Source organism: Melopsittacus undulatus, chromosome 1 (assembly GCF_012275295.1).
Source record: "Melopsittacus undulatus isolate bMelUnd1 chromosome 1, bMelUnd1.mat.Z, whole genome shotgun sequence".
Lineage (NCBI taxonomy): Eukaryota > Metazoa > Chordata > Aves > Psittaciformes > Psittaculidae > Melopsittacus > Melopsittacus undulatus.
Window position 1 is genome coordinate 43,328,351 of NC_047527.1, and position 22,211 is coordinate 43,350,561.

Genomic DNA, 22,211 nt, shown 5'->3' on the forward strand with positions numbered 1-22,211 from the left:
CTTAGGGATCAGAGCATCAGCAGTGTTATGGCTGTTATATTAAAGAGAAGAAAGCTCTTAAGTGTGAAGTGTTATAGATATGTCAAAGGGTTACATATACTCCTATGGCTGACATACTGATCAGGTATCAGCTGAAATAATGTGTCCTGCTTGTTTTGTCACACAGTTTATAATCCACAGTATGGCATCAGGAATATTAAGAGGCTTAGAAAAGATGAGCTGTGAGAAACAGTCTAGTACTGTGCGAGTAAGAGCCTAACAGCCAGTTGGTCTTCATGCATGCCCTTAAAACAAACAGCCAACCCAAAACAAAACAATATGTAAGTTTTGGCTGTGCAAAGAGAAATTTAAGGCAGGTGCTGCATCAGCCTTGTGTTGATAAGGATCGCTGAAGCAGGTACTAAAGGGGGATTGTGCAATAGTTTTACTAGTCTTAGGAAATGGTTTCATTTCTCTGATGGAGGATTTGCAGTCTAGTGTTAAGTGTTAGTAAGCAGTTGCTTATACCTTTTATTAGCAGAGTTTTGGGCAATGTGTTCTATTTTAATGTGCTGATATGGTCGTTTATCGCAAGCAACTGGCTCATTACTCATAGTAACTTGATCTGCTTCCTGAATGCATGCTGAACGTGATGCTGCTTTAGGTGAATGTGCTGGACTAGAAGACCTCTCAAATTACCTGGCAGCTCTCATTTTTGTAGGTTGGGGAAAGAAGATCAGACATATGATGATCACATTTCAAGGCTTGATTGTTTCTCTCATACTGACTTGTACTGAAAGAGCAAAGTGTTTTGAGTATGATTCTATGATCTAGTGAACTACTTTCTGGAACAATCCAGATACAAGGCTGGATTTTTGCTAAGTCTATGTATTTCCAAGACTACCTATATAACTATGAAATATAGATACATTATGGGTTCTGCTCACATTGATTGAATGGGAGTTTTTGTTTTGATTCCTGTAGCATAAGGATTTGATATGATTTTGAAAATTTAGGACAGGAGACTTTCATTTGTGTATTTATCTGGAGCTTCTTAGGAGGCACTTGATACTGTTCATGATTGCAAAAGGACAATTTTATATATGATGTATAACATATATTATAGTATATTTGCAGATGATATCTTTATTCTTTCCTATTTTTTAATTCCAAATGCTACGTAAAAGCTGCTATAATCAATTTTATCTGCTGTAGCTATTTTTTTTCAAACCACCTGAGTTTAATAAAGCCCCTTAGGCATCTTAGGCAGTGAAAACTAGCATTTTCCACTTTCCACAGAACTGGTAAGTCAACAGCCCACTGTTCTACAAATAAAATCTTCCTGTCTTCTTTGTATTACTTTGATAGATTGGAAGACTGGGCTTGTAATTAAAAGTTGTTGAATAATATGCGAAATAAACCAAATCATTCATTACCCTTATTTTTTCTGTCACTGTATTCGTTTGTGCAAGGGTCGGGGGCCAACTGAATTGCAGAATTCTGAAAGACCATCTTCATGCACACACTATTTTGTATTCCTCAATCTGTTGTAATGGTAGCTGACATAATGTAGCATTTCAAAAGCTCTGTAATCGTTATTTTTCTTATACGTATCATATGCTAATGCTGATGAGCCAACAACAAAATGAAATCACATCACAGAGATGCTGCATTTGATATTAGTTGCTGTAGGACTTTTTTCTCAGTGATGGCATAATTGTATGTGGTTTTGAGTGCCACATTATGCTCATGAATTTGCGAAGGTTCATTAGATCACTCTGGGGACAAATATGCTGAATATCAAGAGTTGTATGCCTTGTTGAGTCTCATAAAAGTGCAAATGCCAACTACACTATTTCATTTTATTGCTTTATCAGGAGGTGTTAGTATTCCAAACTGCTCATTGGATTTTTATGTGTAGGATATGCATGTAGATATGTACCTGTTAATATACATGTAATTTTGTTTATTCATATGTGTTTTAATAGAAGACTGATAGCAAAGATGTATCTGTGGTTTGGATGTAGTTTACTTGTTGTAAATATAGGGGAACAAATCTTATAAGTGTTGTTTTGGAGAGGGAAGAATTGGGGTTTTTCATCTTTCTGTGAAATACCTTCTCTCTAGTGTGTGAGGATCCTAGAACACAGTTGTTCAGCATATGTGGTACAGAACCCCTATTCAGCACCCTTCATGAGAACTGCAAGCCACATTTAATCTGTTTGCCCCTTTGGGCCTGGAGCAGTTTCTCTGGGTTCCCCAGAGATTTAGGTACACACTCTGGCAGACCTCCAGCTATATGGGAATTTGGTCTACTGTTTGACCTTTAAAGGGCTCCTAGCACCTCAAAACCCACACGTTTATACAGGCACACAAATGGGTGTAGCACAGAAGCTTGCTGTCATCTCCTTTTACCAACCACAGACCAGTCGATACAAAAAATACATAGAAATCAACTTCCTTGCCATGTTAGTGCTTCCTTGAATATAGATGGTTTAGGATAATGTTGTGCAGTTTCTTAAGAGTGTGCAGGTTTTGTTTTTTAGCAGGATTCATACACTTGCCAGTCTGGGTCAGCCTTTGTTCCTTATGGCAACAAATGTGCACCTGCCTTCCGTTATCCCTTGCTCAATATTTAATTATATTTCTCTGTTCTTTTCCATAATTTTGGCTTCATTGTTAAGTGCTTGATTGTGTCCCACTAAACTAAGCCTCTTCCCAAAGGCAAATACTTAATATAACTACTGTTGATGGAAAATGGCTGCTGATTTCCAGTGTTATCACCTCTCCCTGGTCTGGGTGCTTACAGTCCTGTTAGTAAGAAATCAGATCTATCTAGTCTCACATAGTGAGCAAGAACTTCAGTGCTGAGGTCAGCACATGGTGACTTTTTGCCCCAAAATGTGCTTCTCTCTCAGTTGTAGTGTGGCTCTGATGTCTCTCATTCCACATTTCAAGCATAGCTAGTCAGCAGATCTGCAATCCAGCAGCTCTTTACTACTGGCAGATGGGACTGTAGTAGGCAGGAAGCCAAACATGAGCCCTTACTGTGCCCTGGCAGCAAAGAAGTTCCACAGCATCCTGGGTTGTATTAACAGTAGCACATCACATCAAGTAAGGGGGAAGTAATTATCCTCCTTTACTAAGCCCTATCTAGAACCCTGTATCTAGTTTTGGGTCCCCAGTACAAAAGACACACCAACAAAATGGATCAAGTTCAGTTGAGACCACAGGGGTAGCTGTAGTTGGGATATTTGCCCTATGAGGAGAGGCTGAGGAGCTGGGGCTTGTTTGTCCTGGGGATGACAATTCTTCAGGGGCACCTAGCCCCCAAGTATCTATGGGGAAGTCCTTCAGATGATGGAGTCAGGCTATTTATAACAGTGCATGGTGGGAAGACAACAGAAAACAGGCACAAGCTGAAGCAAGACATCATCACACTGGATATAAGGAGAAAATTTTCCTAAGGTGCACCATGGAGGCAGTGGCAAAGGTGTCTTAGGGAGGTTGTGCAGTCCCATCCTTGGAGCCTTTCAAGGCCCAACTGGATAAAGCACCAAGCACCTGGTTTGAGCTCCTGGCTGAGCCTACTTTGAGTAGGAGGTAGGACTAGAGACTTGCTGAGCTCCTTTCTGACCTGAATTACCCTGTGATCCATATGATCTTGAGGTGACTTATACTGCTCTGCGAGCAAGAACATCCGCCACTAGCAGGCATGACTCCTTAAGAGCAGCCTGTCCTGATCCACAACTCCATGTGCCCTGTGACCTCATGAACGTGGATTCATAGATACCTTCATTAAGTGACAGGATGTGGAGTGAGACCCAATACATGTGTCAGGATTCCTGAAAGTGGGGAGGTCTGATTGATAAGTACATGTTTACAAAGAAGCATCACCAAGAGCAGTTTATGTAATAACAGCTTCCTGATGCCTTAGTAGTACCAACTGGAATTGTCACTTAAACCATGACATCGGGGTTTGAGTATTTTATTAGGAATAGTTTACAATGGAAGGAAAATTTAACCATTTTTCCCTGGCCGTATATATGGACAGGCTGATGGAATGAAGGGAGCAAAGACAGAGGGGAGAGAATGCCTCAGGAGCCCAGCTCAAGTATTCTCTTCCCTCACAGTGCTGCTACATCCAGCCCTAGTACAGACATTGCAACCACTGGGTAACTGAGTCCAACAACCTCAGACCCCCAAAAAGAAACATTCATTTGCATCTGAGCATGCAGTTACCTGTCCCCCACCACCTACTCTTTTCCAGGCTAAATTACAAACCCTGATCTTTAGTTTCTGTTAATATGCTTCAGAACTAGATGTTTTAGGGGCTTTATGACTTCTGTATTTAGGTATTGGTGACATAATACAGATATGTATATGGATGGGAGGAAGGCAGGGTAGTCCAAACTATTTAAGCAATAGGAGATACAAAATCCAAGCCGTTGTTTATGAATAATTAACTAAATGATGATATAGCAGAAAGTAAATTTATTATTAGAAAAAACAGGACTGTGCTTTGGAATACATCAGTACTTCTAAACTGCTGAACATTTGGAATTCATTTGGCATCCTGTATTGTGTAGCTCTGTTGTTTATAGCATACTTCTCTTCCTTCCCTTTGTGAAGCTTTTGCTGAAACCCCAGACTGTGTCCCATAACACCTACAAACCTGTAAAAATGTATGTTATGTACAATTAAACCCTACCCGTTTAATGTATTTTAGGAACCTGAAAGATGGGTGGATAATAATCACCAGATGTGTCAGTATTTCAGTATTTCCTTTAATTTTTGTGTGGTTTCAGAAGTGTGAGATATCGCAGAAGGGAAGTTCATATTGCATAAGTATGAAATAATTTGGAGAAGGGAGATTTCCCACTGAGCTCTCTCAAATGGTAACTGGTTCATGTCCTGGACTGGGAGGGTCATTTTGCAGCATTCAAAGCCACTGAACCCCTTGTCTAATGCCAAAGAAAGTGTTCCTGTATTGTCATTTCTCCTATCCCCTTGTCTGTGACAGAACACTGCTGTTGTGAAATTGCATAATCAGAGAGGAGGTGTGATAAAAGAAGCTGTAGGAAGGTATTGGTAGCTGTCAGCGTGCCATGCTGGCTGGGGGAGGTGGAGGCCCTGGGGCAGCAGGGCTGGGCCTGGCAGCCCATCCTGCCCCACTGCCAGAGGCTTAGTTGAAAGCTCCCAGGAACCAGGGCTGGGATGCAGTCACTGCCCTCAGCACCCAGGAGGGCACCCAAAGAAGGGGTCCTCAGGATAGCTGGGTCATACATGGTAGAGGGTAAAACCTCATCACTTGTTTCAAATATAAGCTATGGAATATCAATTTTTCAAACTCTTTTCATCAGCAGATCCCTCAAAATTTTCCATCCATGATGTAGGTCCCTGTGTATAAGTATAGGCCAAATGACAAGAAGCTCATGTTTAAATGTGCTGGAGAAGTGACCAGTAGATGTTCAGGTGGCATTGGGGAAGTGTGCCATCATGCAAGTATTGTGGAAAACTACTCTGCAGAGGTACTATTTTCAATAGATCACTTGTTTAAAGGCCTGTTTTGAATTCAATGTATTGATTCTCAGCTGGTTTTGACTGTCTTCAATTATCTTCATTAAAAGTTAATTTGACAGGAGGAGGGAATGATTTGTTTTCCCCCTCCCCTTTTCATTAATTTTGAACAGATGTAGATGCCTGCAGGCTCAAAGGTCTTTAAACACTTTGATAGCACATTTAAGTTTGATAGCATTTTGAACTGGTTTTAGAGTGATAATTTATGTGGAATAAGATGTGGGGGAAACTTACTGCATTTTAGCTGCTCTCATTTTCGTGCTTCCCCCTCTGGATGTATGAAATACCTTAATCTTCTGTATTTAGGCAGAGGTTACCTCAATTCATCAAGTATCTGTCATGAGGTAATGACATGCACAGGTACATCTGCCATGGTGCATTGCAAGGCAAACACTTGATGTCTTGTAGTAACCTCTTCACATGTTCTCACCTTTTCTCATCATTTACTCTTTTGCCAGGTATTGCTTACTAATAGAGAGGATTTTCTTCATGCATGAGTAATGTAAATACAATGATCTCTTGACTTAAGATGAGGTTCCCCATGCTTGCAGGACCATTGAGTTGTTAGAACATCAGCACGTAAGTACAGCTATGGCTTTTCCATACCTGTGCCTAACCTGGCAGAGTTTGCTTGTGCAAAAGGGCAGGTATCACAATGTTCCTGGTCTTCATCTAAGTCCTCATATCGTCGTTAGATGGTGCTCATGTTTTCCATGTGGGAACAGCTAATGTGTTCTCTTGTACCAGGCATGTAACTACACATGTAATACTTGAGGTATCACAGAATGATATATTCAACATCCTGCAACCTAAACTGTGATTACTAGCTTATATATAGCTATTTAAAACAATTTATCTGTGAAAGAAACTTTTCAGCTTTTACATTTTTAATAGTCTTCTTTATTTTCTCTTGTAAAAGTGAACTCAGTTATAAAGTTGAACCAATATGGGCAGACTTTCTTTGAATAAACTGGTAATGCTTATACTTAAATTATCTATATAAAAGTGACACCTTTAACAATAATGGGCTGTCTCCTTTGCTATGTACTCTTAGGGTGAATCACAGCCCATCTGTGCCTCAGTTTTCCAGCCTATGCAATGGAGATAATAAATCATGTACTGGTTCATGAATTCAATGAAAATCTGCTGATCTGGGGGCAGGAATGTGAAGTGCTGCAAATTTGTTGCTACTAACACAAAATGAAAACCTACAAAGTCAATTGGATGCCAACAATTCAAATGCAAATGATGCACAACAGTTTTACTCTGTATCTCTGAATGTATAAAGACTGTATGACACAGCATGGTGCTACCTGAAACAAGAGAATTTAAGTACAAGGAAGGAATAGCCTGTTAGTGTAAGGAACAGCCTGAGTTGAAATAACTATTTCCCAGCAGTTAAGGCAACTACATTTCTTGCAACTTGTTTTCTCTGCTGACTCTGAAGTTTGTGCAGGCATACTTTGTATCCTCCTCTTCATGGTAGTCATTTCAAAATGTTATTATTGGGATAACTCTACAGTGCAAGGCTGGAGAGGGCCAGGAACCCCAGTGGAGATCCATCCAGCTGGCTGCTCTGATTAATAGTTAGCTCACTCCTTGGCTCTTTCTCTTCCAGAAGGTCTCTCCAAGACAACAGTAGGCTTTGTTTTGGAAATGGCCCCTTCTGGAGGTAATACACACCATTTTTTGGCTTTTTCCATACTTCAGCTCTCTCCCAACATGGGCATTTGGATTTTTGAACATGCACAATGGTCACTTGTGTGCCTTGCAACTGTCATTTTGCTGGGTTACAGTGTAGTCTCTAGATTGCTTCAGATATTTTGAACTGAAACATACCCACTGCTAATACTGTCTCAGGTGTGTGGGGCCAGATACCCAAATACCCAGGTACCCAAACGCCCTCCATCAGATACCGTGAGGTGTGGATGTGACCAGTTTGCAATAAGGAGGGGTATTTCTAAACTGTGGATGTGAGCCAGAAGGTTATTCATCTTGTATTTAACAGTGCAGACCTTGGTCACTGGGGGTGCTTTTGACCCACAGGTGGGCTGGCTCTGCCCTGCCACTCCAGAACAGTTGTCTGTCTTTTGACCTTTGTTTTGGGTCATTTTTCTTTCTCTTGTTTTTCTCAATTACTTGTATTTCCTTACTCTTACTTTTCTTACTGTTTATACCCCTTTCCCCCTCTTCACCTTAATCCTCTCTCCTCTTCCCTCTAAGGCAGCTGACCAGTACAGACTGGGTGCTATGCTGAACTCCCTGGATGGAGATTAAGATGCAAGGACACAGAGTAAAAGCTCATCTTAAGTGTGCTGCCTGAATCAGCATGTATTGTGCACATGTATCTGGTGTCTGTATTCTCATTTCTAGCTCTGCTAGAAGATACTAGTAACGCAGAGAGGGAAAGTAGATGTCTTTCAATGAGTTATCAGCTATTAAAAAACACCCAACCAAAACAAACAGCAGAAGCATTTTCAGACTTGGGAGTAAGATGGAGTTGGTTAATGCCATTTTTCCTATTCCTTCATTCCTCCCTCCCAAGTATTACAATTTCTTTAAAAAAGTATTTACACAGAAGCTTTCTGCTTAATTCAAGTCATTCTTCTTTGTATAAGGACAATGAAGATCCCTTATCCAGTGGAGAAAGTGTTTGCTGGGGAGTACTTAACACTTCTATCATTTTTGAACATAAGAACTTCCAACGTGCTTATCCTCTGCTCTGTAAGTGTTCTGAAAAGGACAGAATTATGCAACAGGAAATGGCAGTACTTCTTTAACATCAGGTCCAGTGCACTCTTACATTCATCTCTGTTGATCGTAATGTGAACATTTTATTCAGTAATTTGATTTTCTGAGCGGCTGTGAACATTAAACTCTCCAGGATTTCATGGCCTTGAGGTTAGCAGCTTCTTGGGAGCAGAGCAGAGCAGAGTGTTAAACTGTATAGCAGATTCTATTTCTCAAGTTTTATTTTTGCCATGGCAGAAAGCTAGCAGAATGCTTTTTCCATGGGTGTTTCCTTTGGTTTGGCTACAACAGATTACTGATGAGGGAAGAGCAAATTTCCATTCTCCTGCACATTTGCTGAATACTTCCTCGCCCAGAGGACCATGGCTCAGCCACAGCCATAGAAATGAACAGGATGAAATGTGATGGGTCTTGAAATGTCTTGAGATGACAGAAACTGGCTGTAATTCTACTTTTTTTTTTTCTAATAAGGACTGTTTCAATTTTTGGTGCTTGACTTTGGAAACAATCAAGCAAACAGAAAACTGTCTGTCTTACATTCATGTCTCATATAGAGATATGTTGGAAAGCTACAGAATCTCTTGCAGTTTCCATTTAAGAAAATACAGAAATTAAATAATCCCCATATAATCTCTTATGTTTCCTATTTAAGAAACTATTTTTAAAGAAATAAAGTTGTTTTCCCTTTTTTTAATTCCTGGGAGAAAGTAATAGTTCTGGACATCCAGTGAGTACTTTGGGTAGGAAGCTTCATTTTACTGTTGTTATTTAACTAGGACTTTGTGGTTTTATTAATGATTTTGAAGGCTTGGCATGGAGGGGAAAAGGAGAAAGCCAAAGCAGGAGGAGGAGTGAAGGTCACATATTTTGACCTTTGTGCATCCTTATCCAGGTATGGCTGAATTCATTGAATTTGTTGGTCAGCAAATTCTTATGTACTTCACACAGTCTTTGAATACCAGTTGTGGTAGGGAAATGGTTAACAGCTACAGTGAAACTTTGGGTAGATTCCTGATTACCTGGAACCTCAATAGTGCTAGTGGATGCTTTGAATTTTTTTCATTTTCAGAGGATTTCCATACTTTTAATGTGAATAAAGTACTAACTGACGGTTGTATTGGCATAGGTATTGTATGCCTTGGTATTCTTGTTAGTTTTGGCATCAATATAATCAAAGACCATGAATGATTCAGACTGGGATAATTTGCATGCAAGCTTGATCATCAAAAGATCAATCATTTGTAATGATCTGTGTTTGAAAGACACAATATAAAATACAGCATCTGGAGCTGCAAAGAAATACAGAATACTGAAAACTTTAGTTTTACCAGGAAATTCATTTTTTCTGAGGTGATCTATGTATGTATTCTGTCAGAAAACCCGTCAATGACAGAATTGTCGCATGTTTTAAATAATATGGGTGGCAGGAGCAGATAAAAATGATACACCTAAGTGACACTTTCAGTAGTTTTAGGAAAAAAAAAAGGTGATGTACATTTCACTGAACTGTACTTTTTATTCCATGTGGAAAGTTAGACTGCCTGGTCTGACCAGTGGTTGAGAAGTTATTTCTTGGATATTTGCCTATATGTATGTGCAACATGTAACTGTGTTATATTAATTTTATAAGCATACTACATTTATTATCTGTGATTAAAACTTAACCACAAATTCCAGAACAACTATGGAAATGCTTTGTTTTGCCCAGAGAGTAATTAAAATGTGTAATTTGTATGCAACTGGGAAATGTGTGGAAGAGTTCTTAAGCTCTCTATAGCCTGATATCCTCAGAAAGATTAGATGAAAAGTCATAGACTGTGCATTCAAAACCTGAAGCATGCTGCATTCAACTTCTGTCCCACTTGCACTTGTCCACTGAAAGCTCTTAGCTCAGATGTGTGCAGGTTAAGTGTGTGTATGTGTAAAAGCTTAGAGATGGGGATACTGAAACTGAGGTTAATCTTGACAGACTTTAGTCATCTAAAAGATGCCTAAGTTTAAGACAAGTGTCTAAGCTCTTTTGAGAACTAATGACTTGAAACAGGTACTTCCAGAGTACAATCTCATCCAGAGTGTAATTGGCTAAGAGAGGCCGATAAATTAACTAGAAAAAGAACAATTTGCTGTTAGCTGAAGTTAGGTGACATGAAAGCCTTTCTGTTATCAGCTCTTCTGCATGTGAACAGCTTTGACAAACTGTGATTTAACTCACCTCTGTCTTCTTCCCATTGTCCATGGGTGATGTTTGGACAGTGCTGTATAGATATATCTGAATCTTTATGTGAGTCATATGCATATAACAACATAAGCCGTATGTACACTTTCAAAGTCTAAGTATTTCTAAAAGAATTACATATACTACCCCAATGATGGCTAATTTCTTCCACTGTGAGCTCAAGAATGTAACTGTGAGTGGTATTATCAGATTGTTCTGTGTCCTGCAATCTTAAGGCAGGATAAAACTTGATACTATCCTCTGAGGAGAAAGCAGACAACAGCAATTTGGGGTGAGCTTGGATTTCTGAAATACCTTCTGCAAAAGAAACAAACATGTACTCACTGGAATTTATAAATACACATAATTTATTGCACGTCACTCCAATAGGTAAATTTTACTGTGGTAATGAACTATGCTAATTTAGAGCTTATTTTTATCATAACATCACCTTACATTAATTACCATAAGGCAAATGCAACTGTGTTATTATGTCAGAAGCTATGTATCTCTGTGAGAAAATACTCTGCTTAAGACCATATTCTATATGCACTATAGATTCCAAGTACTAGCAGTGAAGTGCTGCTTAGACTATGCATTACTAATAGTGCAAAGAAAGGTATTAAATCCAAAATATGGTAGAAATGCAGAGTCTTATAGGATAACTTTTAAAATAATTAAGAATTTAAAAGTAAAATGTGACTACAGAACTGTTTGCCATTTCACAAGCCTAAACCTTTGTGTTAGTATATGCAGTTGCTGTCAAGATAATTGTAAACCAGGCCAGTGCTTTAAATGAAATTAAAGCTATATGAATGGTCATCAGAGTAAAATAAATTGACACCACTCACACTCAGAGGGATTGTTCTTAGATGCTGAAAGATATAAAGTGATGGGAAAATATGCATCGTTCAGTGCTTTGTTTGACATGTTTGTTTTTTTCCTTACAGTACAATGCTGTGGATACAAATCCTTTATCTGTGTATATTATGCAGCCCATCTGGAACAAAATTATTAAGGTAAGAATTTTATTTTAATAGAAATATCACATGATGATGTAACATTTTATTTATTCTTTTTTAAATACAGCATGTATTTTCATTAAAAAATGCAAAGTGACCAGTAAAGCTGAAATTAAGATATCTGTATATAAGTATCGTGTTTTGGGATATATAGCTGTATTTGAGTATGTTTGGATTTGGAGGTGGGTTTTTGATTACAAAAATAAGGTTTGTTATTTTTTTTCTTATCACTATATAAAGGAATCTGTTTCTTTTCTGCATCTTTCATTATTACATCTTTCATTAAACAGCTTTGCAGACATTGATGTGTTTACTGAGTACAAATTATTTTTGTGCAGCATATGCCACCTAACAACAGCCTGGCTTTCTCTCTGTGTTGTGCACATGATTTTATGCAAGTACTGTCTCATTTTCTCCCAGTGGTACTTTCTCAGGGGAGCTTAGGCATTTCTCTAAGAAGCTGAGAATGAGAGCGGTTACCATGATCACCGTAACGACTGGAAGATGGCATTTCTTGAATGCATTATGATATGCAGTTTTTAAAAATAAACCAGCTCACAATAAGTTTTGATGTTGTTGGCAAAAAACCACAAAACCAACAATGTTATCTGAAATAACTTATTGATCTCCAAGGAAGTAATGACTTCTGCATCTGCCTTCTTGGGGGAAATCTTTAAAGTGCAGCAGACTTGAAAACAAGCCTATATACAAACAAAAAGGATGTATGTGGTCAGAGTGCTGTTGGATCTGCCATCTTTGGGTTCTATGATTCAGGTATTGTTTATGCTTGATATAGCAGGAAAACCAATCTCTTGCTCATAACCTCAATGTTAATTTCATGGAAGTGTGTATATGACCTAGCTTAAGAATTAAAAACCAACCCACACAAGGTATGAGAAAAAAGCAATGGAAAGACTAGAAACTCAATTCAGCAATTCAGCTAAAAGACCCTATTTTCATTCCAATCATAATATTGAGAATAGCAATGAAACAGAAAAGCATACCCCACCCTACCCCCCATCTCAGCACTCTGGAGTCTGATACAGGAGGTGAGCAGAGACTTTGGTTTAGGAGATCCATGGGTATTCATCTGCTATCAGATTCAAGGGAGAGTATTATCAGCTAAAAACTTCCTTTAGAGATAAGTTCTTGAAATGGTTGCAGGGTTTTCCCAGAAGAAAAGCGACATTCTTTACCCATGTAGCATAGGGTGGATAGATCCTATTAGAATGCTACCTCTTCAGATTTTTTTAAACCTCCTTAAATTTTAGGTGAGCATGGTTTTGTTCACTTCTTGCTGCAGGAGAACCTAAACCAGAGCACAGGACTGAAAACCTATTTCAAAAGCTGGGAGATCTGAGTACAGAACCAAAGGCTGGAGTGGGTACTGTCTGTACTTTGTTATTTGGCTTGATTTGAACCCTGAAGATACAGCAATGAACATTGTGTTTTGCCTTCTGGTGCCAGAGCATTGCACAATTATTCTCAGTGCTTATCACAAGGATTTAGAGGGAAAATATATTGCTTTCAGTTTTTGTAGAAGTAGTCATTCTAACATGACAAATACTGCCAGGTAAAATCAGAGTCATGCAGAAGAGCTGGGAATGCACAGCTGCAGAGGGGAAAGCAGTATGTAATGGAGATTGCAGTAGAGTCATCCTGATTGCTCCTAGAGATAAAAATCAGAGCTGGGAGAGCACATATGAATCAGTTAGCTTTTGGTTTCTAATCTGGTGAAAATAAACATTCCATGGGGACTATTATTACCAGATTCTAGAGGCATTAAAACAACCTAAACTTCACAGAGCCAGCCAAACAAACAAACAAATCTATGAGAACAGAGGCTTGGGATTTAGGTCTGGCCTTTCATTTGTCAGCTTAGTCCTATTTTCAACACAAGTTTGTCTATGTTCTGCAACAGAATTCATTGAAAGTATGTCTTCTATGAATGAGACATTATCATTCATTGTAAGATGTATTTCCTATGTTATGAGAAATTAAGAAAAGCCTGACATTAGACATGATAGAGGAATTTATGAGTTGGATCTTGACATAATAAGAAATGAAAACATGTTATCATAACCCAGCTCATTTACCTGTGGTGGGGATGTTAGGAAAGCAAAGAATTTGTGCACTTAAGTTAGAAATTTTCCTGAAAATCCTGAGCATGACCTTCCATCCTTTCCTCTTCCAAGGACATCTTTCTTATGCACTGTATCATGTGCCTGTGTCAGTTTCAGTGTGTTTTTTGGATGTATGTGGTTCAGAAATGTGTTGAATCTGATGCTGAAGCAGAAAGTGAAGGGTAATGTTTTATGCCTGAATTCTATAATGGGCTTGAAGCATTCTGAGATACTCCTGTCTGTGGCAGCTTTTCCACATTGTATGAAACTATACACCTGTAGGAAACTACAGAGTAACAATTAGCTTTCTCTGTATGTTGTTTGAAACTATTCTGATTTTGCAACTGTAGGTATTTTGTCTTTAATTAATTCAATGTTCCGTCCTTTTGCCTTTAATTAGAAGTTCTGTATTTTATAATAAAGCACAGTTATATGCTCTCTGACACCTAATGGAATAGTACTACTTGGCTACATAAACTGAATATTCCTCCACTATTTGTATTCATGGGAAATCACATTTAGGCAGGACAATGAGAGGAAAAGGAGGAAATCCCACTGGAATACACAGGTGTGTGCCAGCTTCACTGAAGTCAATTACTTCCCCCTCTCTTGCCTTTATAACCTTTGATTTTATCACTAGAATTGGGCATGAATAGAATTTTAGTGGTCTCAAGTGACTTGGTGAAGGAATATTTCAAGTTTGAACAGAGCTTTACATAAACATGTGTACTTTACCATTTATTATTCAAATAGTTGATATATTTAAACATTTGATGTGTGTTAAGGATTTTAGCATGAATGGCTGTAGACCCATTAAAACAGAAATGAGCATTTTGTGGAACTTTAAGTTTTTTAACATGATTTTGCAGGAAAGCAGATGTAATTTTCCCCAGAGGCATCTCCAGTTGTATTAAACATGTAGTGCACTGATGTGTTAGACTTCTACTGTGTGTTAATTAGATAATAAAGATCGCAAGATACTGTTCTGTAGGATACTAGTAAATTCAGGCTGTATTTTTCCAACATGTGTAGAAGTTAGTCTTTAGCCCCTTGTAATTTTTGAATTGTGAAATAGGGTGATGGCAGTGTAATACCAACCAAAAGAATAAGGGGCATTAAATGTAACAAAAGGGATTCTGCAACTGTAATATTTTCAGGTACCTTCCAAATACCCAGACAGATTAGGTTCATTAAGGATCAAAAGAGTGTGCTTAGGGATTTAACTGCAGGAGAGGCTGCTTTCCAGAGGATAGATCTCCCATAACTTTTTTTCTTTTGGTGTGTCTACTAGCCAAAAGGATTGTAAGTATTCTTTGATGGTTTCTTTCTTAAAACGCATGAGATTAACAAGAAAGTGGGTTAAAGTACCCTCTTCATGTTTGCACTGTGAAAGCATAAATAATTTCCTGTAATAACTTAATAATGGCATTGTGACTATTTAGAATGATGAGCCTAATTATAAAGCAGATACATTGCTCCACTTTATTTAATAGTCAACAGTTCTTATGAATCATACAGGAGAAATCAGTTATTTTAAAACAATATAATGGATGGCATCTGTATATCCACGTAAAAGGTTCATCCATGGGTTGTCTTAAACACACTATTTTGATCTAGGTTTTAGCTTAAAAGAGGCCAATCTATAATTCCTTGAGTGTCCGTCCTTATCTCATGTAAGGTCATAGACATCAGATAAATTCCACAGCAGGCAATTCATACCAAGCCTCCATCTTACAAGGTTTCTGCATCTCCTGGCAGCAAAATTAGGAGATGTGCTGCTGTTGCTGCATGCTGAGCTTGCAGTCATTGTAAGAAGAGGGGACTCTGCAGTGAAGGATTCCTCCTCAGGTGTTCTCCTAAAGGAGCTTCAGGGAATGTTTGTTGCCAGTTGTTCTTAGGGATTTAGAATTGGGCTTTTGAAGGCTCAGAATGATACATGATTTTTTTAAATTGTAGATCTATGCATTCCATGATATATTTTAATAATATAAAGGTGGACAGACAGTATCTTAAAATCAGTGATAAAATCCTATTCATAAGGAAAGTGAATCAGATTTCTCATTTTTCCCAGTGTTATTAAAGAAAACATCTAAGAAGAATATTCAAGAATTTTCATGTGAGTTTTGAAAGTTTACACTGTACAACATCAGTTGCACATTTTTGCCTGAATGTTGTTACTTGTTCTACAGTAGAAAAAGAGGATCTAGTCAGGATAGTCAGTCCAAGCATTCAAATTCATATGCAATTTTTTCACTTAGTGATAGGATAGAGGACATGTAAATATGTGTACAAAATAATATATATATTCATATCTGTCCATCTAGCTTGTCCAAAAAAAAAATTAAAAAGGCATTTGATTTCAAAACTATCATTAGTACCTGAAATGATTTAACTTTTCTCTTTAATATGGTTTTGCAATACTTTATAGTGTACTTTATTGTAGTGTTGAAGCCTTAGATGCTCCGAAGAACTTGATTATAAGTCTCCAATATTTATATGGTTTGAATATATTGATGCTGAAGTTGAGTGATGGTAGTGATTGATACTTGTATTACTGCAAATATGTTGTGTCTAAAAATTACATAGGAAGCTGTGCATGTTGCTTCTGAAAATGTTCTGGAGAAACTGTGTTTCTTGGGAAGAGTGTTATCAAAAAGGATCGCTGTGTAAGGAATACCCTAAAGCTGCAGGGGATGAATAGCTGAGAACAGTTAATGGGGCAAAGAATTAGAGGCTTAGGCAAAGTCAGAGAGTCCTTCTCAGCACTCTGCAAAGTAAAATGAATTAATGGAGTGTTTATAATTTATGACTAAAGAGGGAGACCCTGCTGAAAGTTACTCTCCAGAGAAGTAGGTAACTACTTTGAACAGGGAGATCTTCTGAATCTAAAAGTGTAATGCTCTCAATGTCTGACTTTGCTGATTTATTGAATTGGAAATTATTGATTTCTTTTAGAAGAGGAAAGTTCCTTGTTGTAGTGTGGGAATAGAATGCTTAAAAAAAACTGCCATGTGGATGCTGAATTACCACACTGGGGTGCTGCAGCCTTCTTTCAGTCGTGATGCACACAATTGCAAGCAGCTTTCCTTGGTGGCTGGGAAAATAAGGATAACGTATAACATAGGGTATACAACATTTTAAAATGAGATTTTTATTGCAGCCACAAAATCAGGCAAGAACATTACATTTGAAAATAAATTTCAGAAACAGAAACTGTATCTTAATTTGAAAATGGGAAAATATGCACAAATCTGAACATCGCTGATGTCATCTACAGGCTTCTCCTTTCCTGATATAATATAGAAAATATTTAATTAAAGTAGGACTTGCAATTTGAAATAGAATTTTTCTTACATCTTTTTCTTTCTTTTCAACAGATAGTGCCTTTGTGGATCGCCCCCAATGTGTTAACATTCTCTGGATTTGTCATGATTTTAGTAAATTATTTTCTAATAGCTTCCTATGACTGGGACTACACTGCCTCAGGTAAATATCCTCATTGTAGGATTAGTGAGCTGCTTATGTCATACTTCTGAATTATACAGGGAAGAATCAGATACTTGGATCTTCCACTCACTCCCTTAATGAAGTCCGAGTCCATATGTGCTCCTCATGGCAGACCAAGTCAAAAGCTTTTTGGAGCAGATTGCTCCATACCATTCAGTTCTGGGCTTCTCAGACCAGCTTGGAGCCTACAGAAAGTAGTAAGCATCTCCCAGGTGATTTATATATAAAAAGCTTTGATTTTCTTGAAACTAGACAATTTGGTGGAGATTTAGCAGGTTTATTTCCTGAAAAAAATTATGTTTGGGCTTTTTTTTTTTCTGTCTTTCATTTCTTACACCTGTGGTTAGGTTCAGGAGGTACCCTCTGGGGTGAGCTGTTTGTACATTTATCACAACAGTTCTAGAGGCAGGGATACTTATTAGCAGTTTTGGTTCAAAAATAACCCTGTATGAGCATTAAGTTTTCAGTACCAGCATATTATGTAGTTATTTGGCATCACCTTTATACATTTTTGGGATTTTTTAAATCAATGTAGTTCATATTTACTAAGTTCTGTAACAAAAGAGCATCCAGCACAGATCTTTGAATGGCATAATTTTACCCTGACACATTCCCAGTAGACACACATTGAATTTGAAGACATTTACAATGGTGATTAAGCCTGTTAGAGTTGGGACCTCTATGTACAGTTTGAAACCTCTTCTCCATTTCACACAAGAACAGCGCCCCTCATTTCTCAATTGATTGAAACCGTTCATGCAACCTTATGAGCCTTTTGAGTATCATATATCAATCCCATACCTAGGATCAGAAATAAAGGACTTCATTTCCTGGACAGCTGGTTTTCATTCTACAGTTTGCAAATTTGCAGCTAGGACTCTGACCTTGCCATGTTTTCTTTCAGAGTGGCAGGATAAGGCATTGAGAGAAAGGTGGCCAGGGCACTGCTTTAGGTACTGATGTTTCCCTGTCCAGCAAGGGTACACCTCTGTGTGTAAGCATTCCCTGTATTTGGTGCCGAGTGCCAGAAACCAGAGAGGGCTTTGTGCTTTGGGCTGTTTATTGCTGGTGTAGTCCTTGCTGAATTATGTTTAATGTAATTTAGAATATTCTTTGGAACAAGGATTGGTTTATTTAAAAAAACAATTATAACCTTGCATTATTGCTATCAGCAGAGCAATAAGAGAACCCTGGGTTCTGTTCAATTTGACTTTCTTCTGTTTTTTCAAAGAAAAAAGGATAAAAGGTGCTAATATCTGTCCTGTCCAAAGGATATAAATTCCTGTTCTGATCTATATAGTAAAAGTGCTACACAAACCCTACATTGGCACTAATAATAATAATCATGCTTGAAAAGTACTTTTTTTCCCTCTTTACATTAGCTCATTTGTATATGGATAGTCTTCTCATGACTGTGAAAGCTTTTACCTAGTTACTGTCATTGTTTTGTGCAATATCAGAGTAATTTCAGAACCAACACCCCTCTACCTTCTGTTCTTTACAATGTATACACATTCAAGCCTGCTCACTGCCTTCTTTGATGGAGCCTACTGATGACTTAAGGTCAAAACTGACTATTTCAATCTGTTTGATGTAGTGGGCTAATCAGTGGCAGGTTGTTCATATGTATATGCATATCTCAGTGGATTTCTTTGATGTTAACTGCTGTTACACTGACTCCCTGCTCTATGTATTTCAGGTACCAGTCCTGGACTTGTTCCCACCTGGGTGTGGCTGTTCAGTGCTTTTACCACCTTTTGTGCTTATGCTTTAGGTAAAGTACAATGAAATAATTTACATGTCTGGCATCTTCATATAGTTTTATCTGCTAGTGCACTACTGCTGATGTTGAGATGAAAAGGCATCGTGGATAAATTAATATAATTATATGTTAGAGGTTCTACGACTGTAGCTCTTATCCCTCTTGAAAGTTCAAGGTATTTTAGAGGAACAATGGAAATCATTAAGTAACAGTAGCCATTGCTGTTTGGTTTCATAAAAGTCCTTGGCCCCCAATGATGGCACTGCGAGAAGTTTCCTGACACAAGCACTAAGGGAGGGTGTTTTCAAAGAGGGAAAATAATGGTTACCCTTTACAGTAGAGAAAAAGGAAAACTGTGTAGTGCTGTGTTTTAAAGTGTTAGGTGCTTCAGTGCTTAAGAGGTGTCTCAGGAGAGATGGTGTGAATGTGGTGACAGGCCTGAGCTGCCTGTGGAAATGAAGTTGTTTGGTTTTTTTAATTTCCTGTTGCTGTTTTTCCCCCATAACACCTACACCTCAGTTTCAGTCTCAGATTCCATTTTTGCTTTTTATATCACACTGTGGTTGTACTTTCAGGTACATTGCACCTTGCTGTGCAGTGGTGTGAAGATGTAGGTCTGAGCTGATGCAGATGTGGGAGTGAGATCCACATTAGCACGGCCTTTTTGCTTCCTCTCATTCCAAACTAATCTCTCCACAATGTGCTGCAACAGAGTTAATTTTTGGGGAAACTCAAGGTAGTATATTTACATGGGCTGCACTGTGCTGTGTAAAGTTACCCTTTCTTTGCAGCTGGTTCTTACAAGACTCTGCACTGCAGTGTGTAGCCATATGTTTTTGTGCCATAGTTAAGATACCCAGGCTAGACATATATGTGTTCTAGATGTACACTGCAATGTTGTGCAAAGATGCTGGCCATTTCTGGTGCCAGACCCATGCACATGTAGAGCTATCTTGATTAACCTGTGAGTATCCCTTTGTGCAGGCATCTCTCTCTCTGCATTGTAAATGCCTTTGCATTTCTGTTCAAGTGGCAACTTGTGGCAAAATTATTTTGTCCAGAATTTCTCTGTATTTGTACCATAAAAATCACTGGAACGACAGTCCCTTGAGTCTGACTACCAGTCAGATTTCCCTAACAACTCTCTATAATCGTTAGCAGAAACAGCAATTTCTTTTGTGAAAATAGTTCTTTGTGTAATGGTATTGAATTTAATGAAGTGGCCATTGTTTTATAAACAGGAATTACATATTGGAGCTGTTAGTGTATGACACCACTGGAAGCTCATTGGAAATTCAGCTTCTGAGGTTCTTAATGTATGTTATTTGCCAGTGAGGCCTATAGTTCCTAATATTTGGAAGACAAGGAATATAATGTTGACAGTCAAAGCTATAATGAATGTGTAGATTTTTATGTCTGCTCTCCAAGCCACTTCAGGAAACATTTAGTCTCAGATTTAATTCTGCGTGGCCAAAGTTTTCCTTTTGGATGACTGCAAAAGGCCATAATAACTAACCAAATATGCATTTTTAATCTCTCTCAGCTTCTTTTTAATGACACAGTTGCTCTCATCAAGCTCCTTAGCATGCTGCTTTTTTTTCCCACCTTTGTTAGGGTGGCGTGGTATCTTTTCCCTGTCTGTAAAATTGAGTACTCTTTTCAGATATTTTGAATTCCACTATTTAAAAGTTATATAAACTTTAATAAAACTGAAGATTTATAAACCTCTATGAGACAAAACCGTAATATAAGAATTCCAAAGCAATGGAAGTGTGACACAGGGTATGTCCACTATAGAACATACAGCGTTGTTGACATGAATGATTTCAAATTTAAACCTAAACAGAAAATACTTTCAGTCTCTTAAAATGGTAGTGAAACCACATGGAAAATGTGGGTAAAGGGTTGTGAAGATCCAATTTTACGTATGTGTTATACAGTTCCTGTATTTTTCTCCATGCTCACTATAATTAGAAGCACTGTATTTTATGACACCATTATAAACCTAAGATTCCTGCAAAATGAAAACCACTCTCTCACTGTGCTGTATGTATTTCAGTATCTAGTATGAATATTCTTTTGGACAACCTAAAATAATATATGAACAGACAAATCTTCTATAATTCTTATTTTTAAAATACTATTTTATCCCTATAAATGAATTCCCTCCAATTTGGGTAGATGTTCTTGAGATGTAAAAGACCATAAACTGTTTAGGGATATTTACATACCTATTTGGTAGTTAAGTTTCAGAAATATCCTTTAACAGACTAAAGAATTTCTACATTTGTAGAAACACTATTCCAGTAACCTCAAACTTAGACAGTTTCTTTTCTGCACATTTCAGCAAGATGCTGACAATTCATTTTTGAAATCCTCTATGAGATCTCTAATTTTCAGAGTTGTAAGAACTGTCTCAAGAGATTTGTATTTGAGAGGAGGAGATCTCACAGCTGTTTAGGTATTCCAATAAGGAGATGGTCTAAAATCTGTATGGAATGAAATCCTATGTTTTCCTGGTTTAGATCCCTGAAGTATATTTACATTAAACAAAACTCAGAGTACTGCCAAATAATCTGGAGAAGTAAAGTAGCATATGATCTATAGCAGCTGTGGAGTCTTTGGTCTCACTCTCCTGAGCTGTATCTCTGGTCAGTTTTGGGTTACTAATGATCAATAGCTAATAACTATTAGCTACAGTACCTTCCAAGTAACATTAAAAAGAAAAACAAAATTCTCCATGTTATTTTGAGATTTAGGGTAACAACAAGTAATCTGTAAGGCTTGTTCTGTGTACTTTTTCCTGAGAGATTTGTCCTGCATATTTACACTTCACTTTAAGAAAATGTTTCTATTGCTCACTAGCACAGGCTCAGAGAAGACATTAAGGGTATGGTTTGGCAATGCAACTAAAAAAGGTTACAGCTGCTAAACCCCCTTCCTCCTCATCCTCCTCCCTGCATTCACTGCTCCTCCCTGGTGCCACCTCCCTTTTTTATACCATTCACAGTGCCAGTTCTGTTCAGTGACCCTAACGAAAATGTAATGTTTGCTGTCTTTCCACCAGCTGAGTAGGCTGAGAGTTCAATAGCAGTGAACTCAGATTGACTCAGACTGTATTGTCCAGTTGCATCCTTAGAGTGAGGTCCAGTAGAGTGTTTGGGTATCTTTCAAGAACTTTAGTATAAGTGATCAACATGTAACTCACCTTAACAGTAAGGTATTTGTAGAGTCATAGAATCATCTAGGTTGGAAAAGACCTTTAAGATGAA

General features: G+C 37.9%; 1 protein-coding gene across 1 annotated transcript in view; it reads left to right on the plus strand.

Annotated features, from left to right (window-relative positions):
* LOC101869397 (ethanolaminephosphotransferase 1-like) overlaps positions 1-22,211 on the plus strand; it is a 52,489-nt gene that overhangs the window by 3,998 nt on the left and 26,280 nt on the right. The window contains exons 2-4 of the mRNA XM_005153552.3: positions 11,476-11,544; positions 17,048-17,156; positions 18,877-18,951. Coding sequence (XP_005153609.3) covers positions 11,476-11,544; positions 17,048-17,156; positions 18,877-18,951 — 253 coding nt within the window. The remainder of the gene's footprint in view (positions 1-11,475; positions 11,545-17,047; positions 17,157-18,876; positions 18,952-22,211) is intronic.